The sequence below is a fragment of the Theobroma umbraticum genome, unplaced genomic scaffold (genome assembly GCF_002168275.2).
Source record: "Theobroma umbraticum cultivar Fairchild unplaced genomic scaffold, ASM216827v3 scaffold_44.0, whole genome shotgun sequence".
In the NCBI taxonomy this organism is placed as follows: Eukaryota; Viridiplantae; Streptophyta; class Magnoliopsida; order Malvales; family Malvaceae; genus Theobroma; species Theobroma umbraticum.
The window spans coordinates 13080115-13097362 of NW_018397255.1; the positions used below are offsets into that span (position 1 = coordinate 13080115).

Below are 17248 nucleotides of genomic sequence, written 5' to 3' on the forward strand. Positions count from 1 at the left end.
ATAATATGCACCAATTTGAGTATTTAGAGTAATTTCAACATTAAAAATGAATATCTAATGATCACAATAAGTATGCAAGTTCTATGATTTTTTATAATTTTATCAATATTTGGAATAATTCTGAATTAGATATCGTAAGCATTCTCTTATAATTAACATGTCATAAATTATGATGCCATAAATCAAGAAAATCATATAATAAATAATATTTTATAGTTGTAATTACTAATAAAATTATTATAAAGATGCTTTTATTCATATAAACCTTTTCCACAAGTATGTGTTCGTTGGACAAAACAAACTTATCTTTGCAATCATACTTCGTAGCATCTGAAACAATCCCCCATGCCTCATTATATTTCAAGATATTAATTTCAAAGCTTGTTGTAACAAAATTTCATCTTGTTGCTACCGGTACATTTTTCTTCTTCTTGAAGAGGTAATAATCTTTCTTAAAGAGACCTTGTTTTTCATAATAGAAACATGCACCCTTTTCCTTATTGAATTTTTAGGCTTTAGTAGAAATTTCTTTTTTCTTTTTATTGTGGATTTGTTGGACTATATTTCTAACATCTCATGAACATTTGACACATGACTTCTTCTCATGTTCCTTGCAGTACTGTTGTTCAATTCAAAGATGACTCGCAAACTTTTCAAGAGACAGATCTTTTATTTTTTATGTATTGAGGTTTTCTTAAAGTCTTTCCATAATGATGGCAATTTATCGAAGTTCAAGGACATAACAATATATTCATGAATATTCATTTTATAAAGTTTAAAGATATCAAGAATCTAGCAAATTAATCAATTATAGGTTTACTATCAATCATCTTATACTTAATAGATACATAATTATTACTGTATAACTCTATTGAATTATGCAATAATTATGAATTCACACAATTCATGCTATCAAATCAATTAAGAAAAGAAAACTTATCTAGTAATCTAATGAAAAATCATTTTGTCATTTTCTCTGACAACATCAAACCAATCCAATTTTGTAAAAGTCAGAAGTTAGCTCCCTTAGTGTTCCACTTGTAGTAACCATTCTTGAAATGAAATAAAACTTTAAAATTGTTAGAACACATGATTGAAAAACCAAAATATATTGGGGAATGGTTTCAAGACATGTATCTTTGCTGGTCAAATTATGCAATAGTTCTTGTACTTAACTAAAGTGGTGCATTTAGTCCCTATACAATAATTTGTAAAAATTTAGTCGTTATACTTTTCAAAATTGACAATGTTAGTCCAATGCGTTAATAACTTTCTGTTATTTATGCTAATATGGAGTTTGGTTACGTTGATGTGGCATTTTTTTACTTATGTGACATTAAATTTGATAATATGGTAATGATGATGTGGCATTTCACGAATGATACAATAGTAGTATGGATATAATGTGACCAAACAATGATATGGATTTTACAAGTGCTAACGTGAAATTATTCGATGTACGCTAATGGTTTTAAATAGGATTGGAAAAGAAACATATAAAAAATATGATTTAGGGAAAGAGTGTTGTGAGACAAAACAATTTAATTTCCATGTTCCATAATTTAAAGTAGTGAAAAAATATTGTGACATTGATAAAAATGCCACATCATCATTAACATTGTTATCATATTCAATGCCACATCAGTAGGACAATATCATGTCAACATACATAACAACAAAAAAGATTTTAACATTGTTAACAATTGGACTGACATTGTCAATTTTAGAAAGCATATGGACTCAATTTTCACAAATTATTATACAGTGACTAAACCAGCCACTTTGGTCTACTAAAGGGACTAATTGCATAATTTAACCTATCTTGAGGTTTTATTTGTCACTCCTAATAGTGTATAAAAGGGTTACAAGCGATAAACTTCTAAAATATAATAAAGTTCAATGATTGACTGTATTTTGCATTGACAAAATTAATCTATTGAGCACTCACCAACGTATGATAAGATAATCAAACTCTTATAGAGTTTTGTTACAGCAAAACAATATAGAAGTAATTTAAGAAGAATTTGCAAAAGGTGGAAAGAAGAATTGCAAATTGTTTTTGTTCTTCCATCTTTAAAAAACTAGAAAGTTATATTTATAAACAAAGATGTGCCTTTTTATATAAGCGCAACGTTTTGAACAAACATAACTGTTTGGAGAAGCATAATTTAATCAAATATAGCCATTTGAATAAACTTAATTATTTGAACAAACATAACTTTTTAACATGCATAATTGGTTGAAAGACCTTTTCCATTCATTCTTCTACTATTACTATTTAAAATGTCCGACTATTATTAGCCGGATCACAAGATTTAAAACACACAAAAGTCTCTTTTCCTTACTACTTAGAGAAAACAGATTTGATTCTGAAAAATAGAAAGCCATATCTCCCAATCTAAAGCCACTCGAATCTCAAAAACAATGCTAACGCAGTAGTCGTTTTCTATTGTCTTTCCTTCTGGGTGACGCCAGGGATAAATTCAAAGAAAAAGACCGAAAGAAAGTAGCCAAGTAAGCATGTGTAGCAATAGCCAAGGCCCGAGTACAGTTAAAAAAGGAATGCCAGATAAGATGAGTCTGTGGACGCGGGAGAATCCCATTTGTTCAAACGTGCAGAACGTTGCTTTGTTATCCTTATAAATGAACAAATCCAAAACAATGGACGTTAGACCCTCAGATTCAATTCTCGTCTCTATGTGTTAAGCTGTTTTTGGACTAAATCTTACTTTCACCAAAATATCTACGCGCCCAACTTCACATTTCAATCACAAGCGGGGAAGAGCTAGCAGTAGTTTTGATAGCACTTCTTTAATAAATAGGCTAAAACAAACCAAGCAAAATATTACGAGTGTCTGACTGTGTACGTACGCATAAATATGAATCATGTGCGAAAGGCTTTGACAGTTCCGTTTAAAACGGTGAACGCCAAGTGTTTTGATACTCGTTGGTTCTCTTACAAATCTCCTTGTCCTGCACTGCAAACAAGGCTATTTTCTAACGTCGGTTCTTCAGCTAAACCTGCCATGTCCAGTACTGCGGGTCTTGTTATTCCCTGCAAAGGTAAATTAATTCCATTCTCTGAAAGCGAGGTTTTGCTGCTTTTGCAGGTTAATTATTATCTCTCCTTATTTTGAATATGAGTTTCTGATTCGATTTAGCTGTTTCTTAAGCTATCTAACTTGTGGGTAAATGTTATCTAAGAAATGGCTAATGAATTTAAATGATCATGGCCATGGGTTTTAAGATCACTGGATGTGGATTAATTTCTCCAATTACCCTGTACTGTATCCGGGAATGGGCATGATTTAGTTTTCCTTTTTTCTTAAATTCTAATCTAGCGAGGTTTCTGTGTTTGCAGCGGCTGTTGCATGGGAAGCAGGGAAGCCATTGGTGATTCAGCAAGTGGAAGTTGCTCCACCACAGGCCATGGAAGTGAGGATCAAAATCAAGTATACCTCACTTTGTCACACTGATCTCTACTTTTGGGAAGCCAAGGTGTGTAACACATAATTTTTTATGTTTTTTAACCGATTGATTTATAGGATGTATATGTTAAATAATGTCTTGTTAATTATTGGCCTTTTTTTCCCTTTAATTTCTCAGATAGATTTTACACTCTGAAAATGTACTTGCATGTTTTAGGTTTAAAATTTAGCATGGAGAAGTTTACTCTATCAGTTTGCTATGTGGGAAAACCATATGAGACTTTTTAGTTTCTTAATTTCAATGGTTGTAATGGTGGAAACCTTTGGTTTGGAAGGCTGTCTCTTGGTTGGGTGTCATCATGAATGCATGTTGTCTCCTTGTGTAAAATATCTCGACCAGTTAGCATCGAATAACACAAATTCAACAATTCGGGACCCTACATTGCTAACATGTCTTTTCAGTTTTCACCCTTACCTCTTTGGTAATTTAGTTTTAAAAATAAAATCTGCCTTGTGGCTATCTGTGCTGATTCAGTTTTCTTTTTCCTTCTTAGTTTTTCAAGTATATTTAATTAATGGAAAAGATTCTTGGTTTGGACTTTTACAGGGCCAGACGCCATTGTTTCCTCGAATATTTGGCCATGAAGCAGCTGGGTATGTTGTTGATTTTTACTTTGTACGATGAATTGAATGTTCACAAATCATTACAGAATACGAACTGCAATAGTGGAGTATATATTTGGTTCTTAACGAAACATTTGAAAGTACAATCAAAACTACAATGAGGAGTGAACAAAGTTCACCTAATATTAGTACAATTTGGGACAATTTGATTGATATTTGCCTTGCAATTGCTTATTTGAACTTAATTTCATGATGCAAGGATTGTGGAGAGTCTAGGGGAAGGTGTAACGGGCCTTGAGGTCGGGGATCATGTGCTTCCAGTGTTCACAGGAGAGTGTGGAGAATGTGCTCACTGCAAGTCCGACGAAAGCAATATGTGTGACCTGCTGAGGATTAACACAGAGAGAGGCGTCATGCTCAGCGACGGAAGGTCTAGGTTTTCAATCAATGGATCACCAATAAATCACTTTGTTGGGACATCAACCTTTAGTGAGTACACTGTTGTTCATTCAGGCTGTCTTGCAAAGATCAATCCTCTGGCACCTTTGGATAAAGTCTGTGTCCTCAGTTGCGGCATCTCAACAGGTTGCTTTCACTATAGCAACTGCTCATTTCTTGATCAATGATAAATTTTCTATCGAATGAAATCGATTACTTGTTTTTCCATGTTTCAGGATTGGGTGCTACTTTAAATGTGGCAAAACCCCAAAAAGGTTCCTCGGTGGCTATCTTTGGATTGGGAGCTGTTGGGCTGGCTGTAAAGTTTCATACAAATTTTTACAAGTTCATTTTCTCACCAAGTTTAAATAAACTTGAGGTGAGAGAAGTTGGTGGAAAAAAAAAAGAAAAAGAAATAAAAATTTTGCCTTTTGTTTTCTTCTCTAGGCTGCAGAAGGTGCAAGAATTGCCGGAGCATCAAGGATTATAGGGGTGGATTTCAATCGTGGAAGGTTTGAGCAAGGTTGTACATTTTTTTTTTAATCTTTCATTGTCGAATTTGTTACTTCTTTATAAGTAATTACTATATTGAGTTCTTACCTCTTTTTGTTTTATATTCACTCTTTTTTTTCATTTTTTTAAATCTTTTAACTATTTTTTTATTTCTTCGAAAAATTGATTTTCTTTTTTGTTACTTGTTATGCTTCTTTAGTTTTATAACTGTCTATCTTCTTTTTGCTTGATCTTTTATATATTTCTTTTGTTGTAGTTTTTTTTATTTGTTTTTTTTTTGCTTTTGTGTTTTTTCTTTATCCTATTTGCTAAAGATTTCACATACTCCTGTTTATTTCTTTTTTATTTTCTTATTTGCGCTTCTTTACTTTATCGTTTTATTTTTATTTTTTTGTTGTTTGGTTTCTTTTTTTGTAATAAACAGGGTATGAAATACTGTGTTGTTTTTTTTTTTCTCTGTTGTTTTTTTATGTTTCTTCTTATCGTCTTCTTTTTTTTTTTCCTTCTTTTTTTTTTTTGCTTTTCCTTCTTGTGTTTTTTTTTTTGTGTCAACTTCGTATTCCTAATGTTTTAATTTATTATGTTATTTCTTTATTCTTGCTGACCATTTTTTTTTCTTCTTATCTATATTTATTTGCGTAATTCAGCTTAATCGGTGTCCGTATCTAAACTAAACGTGTAAATAGTCAGTGCGAACAACATGGCCTCTTATCTTTTTTATTTACTTCTTTCTCTATGTTACATCCTGTGGGTGTTAGCCAAGAAGTTTGGAATCACAGAATTTGTGAACCCCAAGGACTATGACAGGCCAGTTCAAGAGGTCAAATTTTCATCTCTGCTCTGCTAGTTTCACCTTGGTTCATTTCAATTTACACACGTTCAGATATCATCAATATCAGTCCGCGGTAACAGGGTTTTTATTTATTTATACTTTCAGGTTATTGCTGAGATGACAAACGGTGGGGTGGATAGGAGCGTCGAATGCACTGGCAGCATTAACGCCATGATTTCAGCTTTTGAATGTGTTCATGACGTATGTTTCCAGAACTTGCAACCCCTAATTGTCGATGTCTAGCAATGCAGCTTGTCTAAGTGACATTAGCTCGATCCTAGGTTGACAAAAGTTGTCATCGGTCTTAGGCTTGAACTTGGCTAATGTATATGTTGATGCCTTGGCCCTCTAGCCTTTTGGTTTACTTTGGATATCAAAACGATTTCTAGTATCCAATTCATGTATCATATGTTTTCTGTGATTTCTTGATTACGCAGGGATGGGGTGTGGCTGTTCTTGTTGGAGTGCCTAGCAAGGAAGCAGTGTTCGTGACCAAGCCCATCAATTTGCTTAATGAAAGAACACTGAAAGGAACTTTCTTTGGAAACTACAAGCCGCGGACTGATCTCCCATCTGTTGTTGATATGTACATGAACAAGGTAACACTATTATATCCTTCTGCCATTACAAGTTAATTTATTTGCTCCAACATTCAATTGCCATCACTGCAAATTAATAAGGTTTTTGGTGCAGAAGCTGGAGGTGGATAAATTTATAACTCATCGAGTCCCTTTCTCAGAGATCAACAAGGCCTTTGAGCTCATGGTTAAGGGGGAGGGTTTACGGTGCATTATTAGCCTGGAAGACTAAGATTCTGGAAACAAGAGTAAAAGCTGGGTTTGATCATTGTCTTGCTCATTCGCAATAAGAATGTGTTGTCCTCACTTTTACATGTACCTTAAACCAATTCTGTTCAACACTAGTTTCTATAAAGACTAGCTTTTCTATACCATCATTAACAAGGAAATAATGTCATTCTGCCTTCTGTAGGAACTGTACCAAACTGATGAAATGATTAATTCCATTTCTCCTCGACTTCAAATATTCTTGCTCAGCTTAATTCATTCCTTCTTTACGGTGCTTACCCACAAATTTGCATAGGACAGGTGTAATACAAAATTTGGATGATCGAGAACTATCTTGATCTTGCTGTTGTCATTTGTACTTTTCCATTATTTTCCTTGCTTCCTCCACAGGGTCTTCCATGGAGTCAGTGCCACTGCCTCCCCTTGGCCCTTGATCTTTATTCAAGGCAATAAATATGAAATACACGAGTCCCATTGTGGCCTGTTCATCCAGAAGAATACATTATTCGTCACGGTTAGTGAATGGAGATAAAAGATTGTTAAGCTTAAAGTTCAGATTAATCGTCTACACATCAATATGCTTTTATTTGTAGTGTCATAACTACAATTTCAACAAGTATACCAAAAAGACGAGGAAAAACAAAGTAAAACTTAGATACATAGAGATGCAGTTATAGTCTTCTAGTAAAAAAGGAGTAAAGAAGATAATGATGTGGCATATTCCTTGCACAAAATTGCAGGAACAGTCAGATTAGATATGAAATGATTTTTCAAATCAGTAAGTGCAACCAAAGAAGCCACCCTAAATTATTCTAGTTTCAAAAAAGCAAATGCTAAATGGTACCTGATTCACGCACTGCATAAATAAATATTAGGCGTGACTTGCACCACTTGCAGGCATCCAAGAAAACTACAAAGTGAAGGCTAACACCTCCTATGTTGGACATATTTCTTCTTCTGATTTACAAGGATGTTTTCCAGGTTTATAATTGTGAACAGCAATCAGCCATTGTCTAACAGATGAGAATCAAGTAGACAGCTGTATAAAGCTGCTAAATCATATTTATATATTTCATGTTACCATGAAAAGATGGGTTCACCTTTTGTTGAACTATTAGCACAGGGAGGATGTGCCTCTATTACATGGTTTTAATTAAGTGACAGCACTAGCCATCTTCCACAGTTGGAAGAAATGCATTAATCGAAAGAGAAACCTTAAATGCAACCAAACAACTAAGTCTTTAAGGGAGTATGGATTCTTTATATCAAATCTAGATTAACATGTTGGATGGCTCACATCCTCACAGGTTACACCTTTATCCAATAATTGGAAGAAGTGCACAAACTTGCATACAATCACCAGACAAACTATGTTAAAAACAGCAGCAGTATCTTTCTTTTCTTTTCTTTTCTTTTCTTTTTTTTTTTCGATTTTATACATAATAGCAGTAAACAAATTTGGCAGTAACTACCAACTATGTAACTATAATAAACATAAATCATATGCAGAAGATGCACAAGCAAAACCAATATGGAATCCTCAATTCTATCTACCAATAGCTATAGGCGGAAAGAAAGAAACTCAACATACCAGAGCAAAGAAAGCTGTTGACAGGAATGACTTGAGGACAAAAAGTGTAACAGTCAGAGCAACTATTGTCACAGAGACCCTTGCTATTGGCCTTGGTACAGAGTCCTAAACTCAAAAACGTAAGGAAGAATATCTTCACTATATTTTTCATATTACACATTAGAGGTACAAAAGCAACAAGATAAACTTACTGGCACGAGATTGGTTCCAGCTTCAATTCCATCTTTCCCAACCTTCCATGCTGTTTGAAGAACTATTCATAGAGTTCAAAATGGCTGTTAGGACTAAATCATAACAAGAAATTGAACCTTATTCGCTAGAATTAGCATGAACCCTTCAGCTCATCACTGAAAGCAGTATGTTAGCTTGATTGTGTACTTCCAGCACAGTAAGCAAGTGACATATAAGAATGGAAAATGCACAAAAAGAACTTACTAACTAAAAGACCCACATTAAATTAAACAGTTTAGTGACAAAATCCACATAATTCAATTGTTTTATGTCACTAACAGTTCTATTTGTTTCACATACACTGAGCTCAATTGAATTACAATATATGGATAGATATTTTTTTAAAAAAAATCCGCATTCTCCACTACATTTTTAAACATCCAGCAAAATTCCAAAGACTAAAAAGAAAGAGAAAGTAAAAGCAAACCCTTAAAGAAGTTGGACTGCAGCGCATAAACCAAGGGTTTTGGTAATAAAGGCTTGTTGAATTTGACATTTGAGGAAGGGGTTTTTCTCTTTAACCCTAAAAAGGATGTGGAAGACAGGAACTGAGTGTGGGTGAGAGCTGGGGTTTGGTTCATGTAGCAACATTTTGGGGAGTGTGGTGATAGAGAGCACAGGTTATGAATCATAGCTGATGAAGCCGCCAAAAAAGAAAATACAAAATCTATGTTTACTTATGACTCAGAAAAAAAATAAGAATTCTGTAATAGAAGACGAAAGAAACTTGCCCCTACCTGCTGTAAGTAATCTAACTGTTAAAAAATGTTGGGAGGTTGAAATTTGTTTCAGTTGTCTCTGTCGTGAGAATCATGATACTTCCTCTCCACCTCACAAGAAATGGGGGGAAGGGCCCACATACAGATTAGCCCAACCTAGATAAGGTATACGTTGGGTGGACTTGGACAGGCCCAGTTTGACCTGTGGGCTCTTGTCCTCTTGATTTTACTGTTAAACAGATGGAGTTGGTTGTTTTTATTTTAATCAGGGCTTCGAGAGAAAACAGAACAAAACGTGTATAGATTCCTTGAAGGGGAGGATTCCAAGGTCACCACCTCGAGCTCTGGGCTATGCCCCAGCATTTTGAATCCTTAAGCATTGATGCTATTAAGTAGGACCAATATGATATATATATATATATATATATAATATACATATATTTTTTCTCTTTCTTTTATAATACTAAAGTTAAAGTATGCGGTAGGGGCAGTTTTTGAGTCAGGCTAATGGTTGACATTGTGTTCTTTCCCATGGGATTAGCCTTAAAGTCAGGGACATGATTCAGGTTTTAAACATTTCTTGGCTTATTCCACTTTGCTTTTATCTGCCACCTGGATGCTGAAATAATGAGTGTGGTGAGGAGAGAAAAAGAGGCTGCTCTTTGAAGAATGTGTTGTTCAGACTTGCAAGTCTCATGTGCCCATTAAAAATCTCTGTTTGCTAATCAACATACTTTGCTAATACCATGAAATTTTCTACCCACTTGCTTGGATGTTATCATAAAATTTCCTGGTATTGATAATGGTCTTTGCTTTTCAACTACTGAGCATTGTGCTTTGGGCTTGTTAGTAGCTTTGGTTCCTTCATTAAGAAAACAAAAGAAGAATGAATCACCAATTGGGCATGAAGCCTCACAAAGTTAGCACGGATTTAATCATTTAAACCTTCAGACGATCTTATAAAAGAAATTAGATGGAAAAAGGATATTTATAAATATGTGAAGACGAACTGAACTGGTTGAGTTGGAGTAACTAAAACCTAGTAGGACCCTGACCATTTGCTCCTGAAGCAAGACATATCCCCGGCACATGGGTTTAGGTGGCCAGCCAAGAAAGGAAACCATAAGTACTGTAGCAACTAGCAAGTTGAAGTTTAAAGGAAAACAACATAAAATTAAACTCAGTAATTTATTAGATAAAACAAGACAGTGAACAGAGCAAATGCCAAAGGTTGGAACCCAACCCCACTGTGTGTTGCATTTGTATGGACTTCTTACTCTGATTATACTAATTAAATACAGCTTATGCTTTGCATGCATTTTTCCGAAAACAAAAGATGATGCTTACCTTGTTAATCGTGTACCATCAAATTGCTTTATGTTATACTATAATTTTTGCCATAGCCACCTGTTTTGAGGAATGAGAAATCCCAGGCTCAGGCTAGAGAGGGGGAGAAAAGGAGCGAGCAGCTAGCTGAAAAAATTGTACTAATTAACTCCATAGTGGTATGACAGTTAGCTGGGTGATTTATTTTAGCATTGCTGCGAAGAGATTAGATAATCTCTCTCACAAAAAATTTATGGAGATTTTCCTTGTGGGATGCTGCTACTGCGGTAGGAATCGTATGATGGTAAACACAATGGATGCAGCATTCATGAAATTTTGAAATCAAATTTTCTTCTTTGATAAAAAAGGGGAAAAGAATCAAAGGTGCTTGACTGCCCCCAAGGGCTTGGCTCAATTACCAAAAATAAACCAGCCCATTCTACTAATTTTTTTTAGGAAAACAATGCAAAAACACATGGCGTATCTGCTCATGAGTAATCTAACAGAACATATTCAAATGTAAAAGATTACAAGCAAAGAACAGAACCCCGAGGCCAAGATAGTGATGGTGGTGTGGTTCCAAATCTTTAATGCTTTCTTTATCAACACTTTTCTTGCTTGCCGGCAAAGGAAATATAGTAGTAGTAATAGACTAATTCCACTAGCAGCTCATTTAGAGTAAGTTTTAGAGAGCGTGAGAGAGATAGAGAGACCCATTGCCGATGCCGAGGCAGTCCAAAACTTACAAGCAGCAGCCAATGCCAAGGCAATCTTTTACCACTCACCATCACTATCACCTTCTACCACTCTTCTTCCTTGTACTTTTGCCATATGCAGTTTCTGCAGCAAATAATGAAGTCCTTGCCCTACTGTACTGGCTTCACAGCTCCCCTTCACCTCCTGCTGCACTCTCCAACTGGCATCCTTCAGACCCCCACCCTTGTAGCTGGTCTTTCATCACTTGTTCTTCCAAAAAATCTGTTATTGAAATCAATATTCAGTTTATAGAGCTAGCTCTTCCCTTCCCTTCCAATTTTTCGTCTCTTCCTTCCCTTCAAAAGCTTGTCATTTCTGGTGCTAATCTCACTGGAACAATCCCACCTAATATTGGAGACTGCATGCAACTAACAGTTATTGATGTCAGCTCAAACAGTCTTGTTGGTGGTATTCCTTCAAGTATAGGGAAACTCCAAAATCTACAGGACTTGATTTTAAACTCTAACCAGCTTACTGGGGAGATCCCTGCAGAGATTGGTGAATGCAGCAGCCTTAAGAATCTCTTCATATTTGATAACTTTTTAAGTGGGAATCTTCCGGCTGAACTTGGTAAACTGTCAAATCTGGAAGTTATACGTGCAGGAGGGAACAAGGATATTGCAGGAAAACTCCCAGATGAGATTGGAGACTGCCAGAACCTGAAGGTGTTGGGTCTTGCTGATACAAAAATTTCAGGTTCAATTCCTGTTTCACTAGGTAAGCTAAGTAAACTTCAAGTTCTATCTGTATATACTACTATGCTATCAGGTGAGGTTCCACCACATATTGGCAACTGTTCAGAGCTTGTGGACTTATATCTGTATGAGAATGATCTCTCCGGATCACTTCCACCAGAGTTGGGTAAGCTTCAGAAACTGGAGAAGTTGTTGCTGTGGCAGAACAACTTTGATGGGAGTATTCCTGACCAAATAGGAAACTGCAAAAGCTTGATAACTATTGATCTTTCCTTAAATTATTTTTCTGGAAGCATACCTCGGTCATTTGGAAACCTCTCGAATCTTCAAGAGCTCATGCTTAGTAACAACAACATCACTGGCACTATTCCACCAGTTCTTTCTAATGCTACAAGCCTAGTACAGTTACAGCTTGATACGAATCAGATATCAGGCTTTATTCCAACAGAGCTTGGGATGTTGAAGAAGCTGGCAGTCTTCTTTGCATGGCAGAACAAACTTGAAGGAAGCATTCCAGCAGCATTGGCTGGTTGCAGGAGCCTCGAGGCTCTAGATTTGTCACACAATGCACTCACTGGGAGCTTGCCATCCAGCTTATTTCAGCTTCAAAATCTAACAAAGCTTCTCTTAATTTCTAATGACATTTCGGGCATCATACCTCCTGAGATTGGTAATTGCAGTTCTCTTATCAGAGTCCGGCTTGTTAATAACAGAATCAGTGGAGAGATCCCAAAAGAGATTGGTTTCCTTGACAACCTCAGTTTCCTTGACCTGTCTGACAACCATCTTGGAGGCTCAGTGCCAGATGAGATAGGTAACTGCACTCAGTTGCAGATGCTGAACCTGAGCAATAACACCATTGGAGGTTCTTTGCCTTTCTCTTTATCTTCTCTTACAAGACTTCAGGTATTGGATGTTTCTGTTAATCAGTTAAAGGGACAAATACCCCAGAGTTTTGGCCAACTTACTTCACTCAATAGACTTATTCTTAGCAGAAACTCTCTCTCGGGATCAATCCCCTCCTCTCTTGGTCATTGTTTAAATCTCCAATTGCTTGATCTTAGCAGTAATGCACTATCTGGTTCAATCCCAGAGGAACTGTTTGACATCCAAGCTCTTGATATTGCTCTGAATCTAAGTTGGAACGCACTATCTGGGGTAATCCCACCTCAAATTTCTGCGCTGAACAAGCTATCCATATTGGACCTTTCACACAATAAGCTTGAAGGTGACTTGGTAGCGCTTTCTGGGCTTGACAATCTTGTTTCTCTGAACATCTCCTACAACAATTTCACTGGCTATCTCCCAGATAGCAAGTTGTTCCGACAGTTATCAGCAACAGAAATGGCAGGAAACCAGGGGCTGTGTTCTAAGGGCCACGAGTCATGTTTCCTCAGCAATGCTACAGCAACTCGTTTGCAAAATGATGATGGTTTCAGACGGTCACAAACACTTAAAATAGCTATTGCGTTGCTTGTTACCTTGACCATTGCATTAGCAATCTTTGGGGCTTTTGCAGTCTTAAGAGCTAGGAAGATTATTGGAGATGATAATGATTCTGAGATGGGAGGGGATTCATGGCCTTGGCAATTCACACCATTCCAGAAGTTAAATTTCTCAGTTGATCAAGTTTTGAAATGTTTAGTGGAAGCCAATGTTATTGGAAAGGGTTGTTCAGGGATGGTTTATCGTGCAGAACTTGGAAATGGGGAAATCATTGCGGTAAAGAAGCTTTGGCCAACTACAATGGCAGCTGGATGTGATTGCCATAGTGACAAAATTGGAATAGGCGGAGTTCGTGATTCCTTTTCTGCTGAGGTAAAAACTCTTGGTTCAATCCGCCACAAAAACATAGTGAGGTTCTTAGGCTGCTGTTGGAACCGGAGCACAAGATTGCTTATGTATGATTACATGGAAAATGGAAGTTTGGGTAGTCTTCTTCATGAGCGCAGTGGCAGCTGCTTGGAATGGGAACTTAGATATCGAATTGTGTTGGGGGCAGCTCATGGTTTGGCTTATCTGCACCATGACTGCGTTCCTCCCATCGTTCACAGGGATATCAAGGCCAATAACATTCTCATTGGACCTCAATTTGAACCTTACCTTGCTGATTTTGGACTTGCCAAGCTTGTCGATAGTGGAGATTTCGCTAGGTCTTCCAGCACGGTTGCTGGCTCCTATGGTTACATTGCTCCAGGTTAGTTCAAAATAGATCATCAGCAGAAAAAAAGAAAATTTTCATTTCCTCAAGAACACTCAACAATTGTAAAAACACTTGAAAAATCAAATTCTTTTCACTCATAAACTTTTAGAAGGACAGATTGTAGGAAGGAAGAATGTTTACTAATCTGTATAAATAGACGAAACCATCTAATGCTGGAATACTGTTGGCACATTCTTATATACTGCATAATATGGGTTGATGAAAAACATGTGTGATTTCACTTTCTTTCTTTCTTTGTCACATTATTTTCCTATTTCATTCTAGGAATTGTACTAGTTGTGATGTTTCACCAACTTATCATGTTCTAATATGAGAATGGTAAGTCTGACATAGTTTTATATTTTGGTGGCTGTTATTATTGCAGAGTATGGCTATATGATGAAGATAACAGAGAAAAGTGATGTGTATAGCTATGGAGTTGTGGTGTTGGAAGTGCTAACAGGAAAGCAACCAATTGATCCAACCATACCAGATGGGCTCCACATTGTAGATTGGGTAAGACAGAAAAGAGGAAGGATTGAAGTCCTAGATCCCAGCTTACAAGCTAGGCCTGAATCTGAGATCGAGGAAATGTTGCAGACCTTAGGGGTGGGTTTGCTGTGTGTAAACCCTTCCCCTGATGATAGGCCTACCATGAAAGACATCGCAGCCATGTTAAAGGAAATAAGGCAGGAGAGGGAGGAGTGTATGAAAGTCAGCATGGTTCTCAACGCCTCATCGGAATGTAATCACCATGGAAACAGCAACTCCACATCATCAATGATGCAGAACTCATATCCTCAAAGCAGCAGTACAAGCTTTTCTGCATCTTCATTGCTATACTCATCTGCCTCCAATGCTAAACTAGCTTTCAAGTAGTTAGAAAGAATAAGTCAGAGTTATCAGGTAGTTAAGTTTCAGATAGAAAGAATTACATTCCACCCTAGTTCAGCTGCAAAACTCTGGTTATTTATTCATTTTTTTCCCCATTTGGTTTGAAAACCTCAGTTCCTATTGTAAAGTTTGAAATAAGTGAATGGAAGCATCAAAAGAAAATGTTCATTTCAAGATGAATCAAGATAACATGGAAGAAGGATCTATACATATGGGTGAATGTAATGAGATGGGTCATGGGATGGGAGAGAAAAATTTAAACAAAGCTATACATGCAACAAGCTCCATTGTCCGAGATGGAAGGAGGATGTCTTACAGCAACCACGACCTCTATTTTCATGCACTTGTCTCCAACTGGTAGAAAACAGAAGAAAACATAGTCTAATGATGAAAGAACCAAAATCTATGGCATCAAAACAATCAATAGTTAGAAAGGTCATGATAGTTCATTAATGTTATAGAAAATGCAACTTTATAGTAAAGGTTCGAATTTCTAACAGTTTCGTTTAGAAGGTGTCGTGTCATCATATTTTATTCACAGTTACTGGTTCAAACTAAACCCACATTTGCTATAGAATTCACTCAAGAAATATGCCTCTTTCAAAACTTGATTGCCAGTTTTCCTGTATTCGTGTACCTCCTCCGGGCTCCGGCAACAGAAAAATGAAGTTATTTTCAAACAGACTGACCCGCTTTTGTAAACCTCGTCATTTCTTTCATAATGATGCCCAGAATTTTTTATCAACATAAAATAGCTGGAGCATTATTGGTTTTTGTCGGTGGTACATCTTCGAGCTCTTAATAATAAGAGGAAAACAAAGCGATTTGGTCTATTTTCAAGATAATTGAACTAGCCCTTCCATCTCACCATTAACCTAGTTGCTTCCAATCTAATCATTTCGACTTAGCTATGATATTTTAACTGCCAAAAACAAAAAACAAAAAACCTTGTTAGGATCCCAGTTGACACGCTATGCTAGCTCTTTCGTATGAGTTTTATATAGGAAAAGCTTCTGCCAACGAGCTTTTGGTATAGCTAACCATATGCTTATCAATAAAAAAAAAACAAAGAAGAATTAATTACATATTTGGTACTTGAATTATAGTTAAATTCTCAATTTGGTTCTTCAAATTTAAAACTTCACAATTAGATACTCGAACTTAATTTTTTATGTAAGAAAGCTTATGCCAACGAGACTTTAAGTAGATGCTTAACAAAAAAAAAAAGACTAAGTATATATTCAAAACTTGAATTGTAGTTAAATTCTTAATTTGATACTTGAAATTTAAAATTTGTAATTAAATAGTCGACTTTTGCTTCCTCCTATCAATTTGTACGCAAGGTTAACACTGTTGGTTAATTAAATGAGTACACTACCAAAAAATAAGTTTTTTCTAACGAAACTTTTCGTCGGAAAAAATTGAAATTTCGTTGGACATGTCTTTTTTGACGAATTTTCAATTGAAAATCTGTTAAAAATTCTATCGATAAAAACATCATCGAAAATATTTTTCGTTGGAAATACGTAGGAAATTTCTAGTGAAAAATTCCGTTGAAAAATTTCATCGAAAAAAATACATAATTTGTTAACTGCAATTTATCAATTCCGTTAGAAATTTTCAACAAAATTTTCATTGAAAATGTTTTTCCAACAAAATTTTGTCAAAAATTTCCATCGGAATTTTCCGTTGGAGAAGCATTTCCAAGAAATTTTTCGTTAAAAAAGTATTTCCAACGAAATTACGTAAAAAATTTCCTACGGAATTTCTAACGCAATTTTTGTAAAAAAAAAAAAATTTCTCACGTAATTTTCATCGGAAATAATATTCAACAAAAAAGTTTTTGAAAAATTTTAAACAAAATTTTCGGCTGATGATGTATTTCTAACAAAAATTTAATTGTTTCATCAGTAATGCCTTTCCAACAAAAATTACCAATTAAAATTTTAATAATAAATTATCAATTGGCATCTATAATTCATATTCAAATTTTATAAGAGACGCATTAAAAACTAAAATTCAAAATCAAATTCATACAATTAAAAATCATCATAAACACGTAATATTTAAAAATATCTAACAAATATAAATATAGAGCTAAATATGCTATCAAATTCGTATCCGGCATGCCTCATTGACTTGAAGGATCAGGTTTTGCCGCATATAGCAAAATAATTCATCACTTACGATAC

General features: G+C 35.6%; 3 protein-coding genes across 3 annotated transcripts; 2 read left to right on the forward strand and 1 right to left on the reverse strand.

Moving 5' to 3' along the window:
- Positions 1 to 2783: 2783 nt before the first annotated feature.
- LOC110409191 (alcohol dehydrogenase 1-like) lies at positions 2784 to 6667 on the forward strand. Its single transcript, XM_021418460.2, has 10 exons — positions 2784 to 3063; positions 3362 to 3498; positions 4036 to 4082; positions 4312 to 4637; positions 4727 to 4809; positions 4938 to 5013; positions 5762 to 5823; positions 5941 to 6036; positions 6273 to 6434; positions 6529 to 6667. Exons 1-10 carry the CDS (start codon positions 2880 to 2882, stop codon positions 6643 to 6645), a joined length of 1290 nt encoding a protein of 429 aa, XP_021274135.1. The 5' UTR covers positions 2784 to 2879; the 3' UTR covers positions 6646 to 6667.
- Positions 6648 to 9187, reverse strand: LOC110409192 (uncharacterized). The gene is made up of 4 exons (XM_021418461.2): positions 8891 to 9187; positions 8424 to 8485; positions 8233 to 8337; positions 6648 to 7122 (listed from the first exon to the last, which is right to left on the reverse strand). Exons 1-4 carry the CDS (start codon positions 9093 to 9095, stop codon positions 6991 to 6993), a joined length of 504 nt encoding a protein of 167 aa, XP_021274136.1. The 5' UTR covers positions 9096 to 9187; the 3' UTR covers positions 6648 to 6990.
- Positions 9188 to 11227: 2040 nt separating this feature from the next.
- LOC110429400 (Leucine-rich repeat transmembrane protein kinase family protein) lies at positions 11228 to 15041 on the forward strand. Its single transcript, XM_021445420.2, has 2 exons — positions 11228 to 14156; positions 14548 to 15041. The coding sequence occupies exons 1-2, from the start codon at positions 11231 to 11233 to the stop codon at positions 15039 to 15041; spliced, it is 3420 nt and encodes a 1139-aa protein (XP_021301095.1). The 5' UTR covers positions 11228 to 11230.
- Positions 15042 to 17248: the final 2207 nt, after the last annotated feature.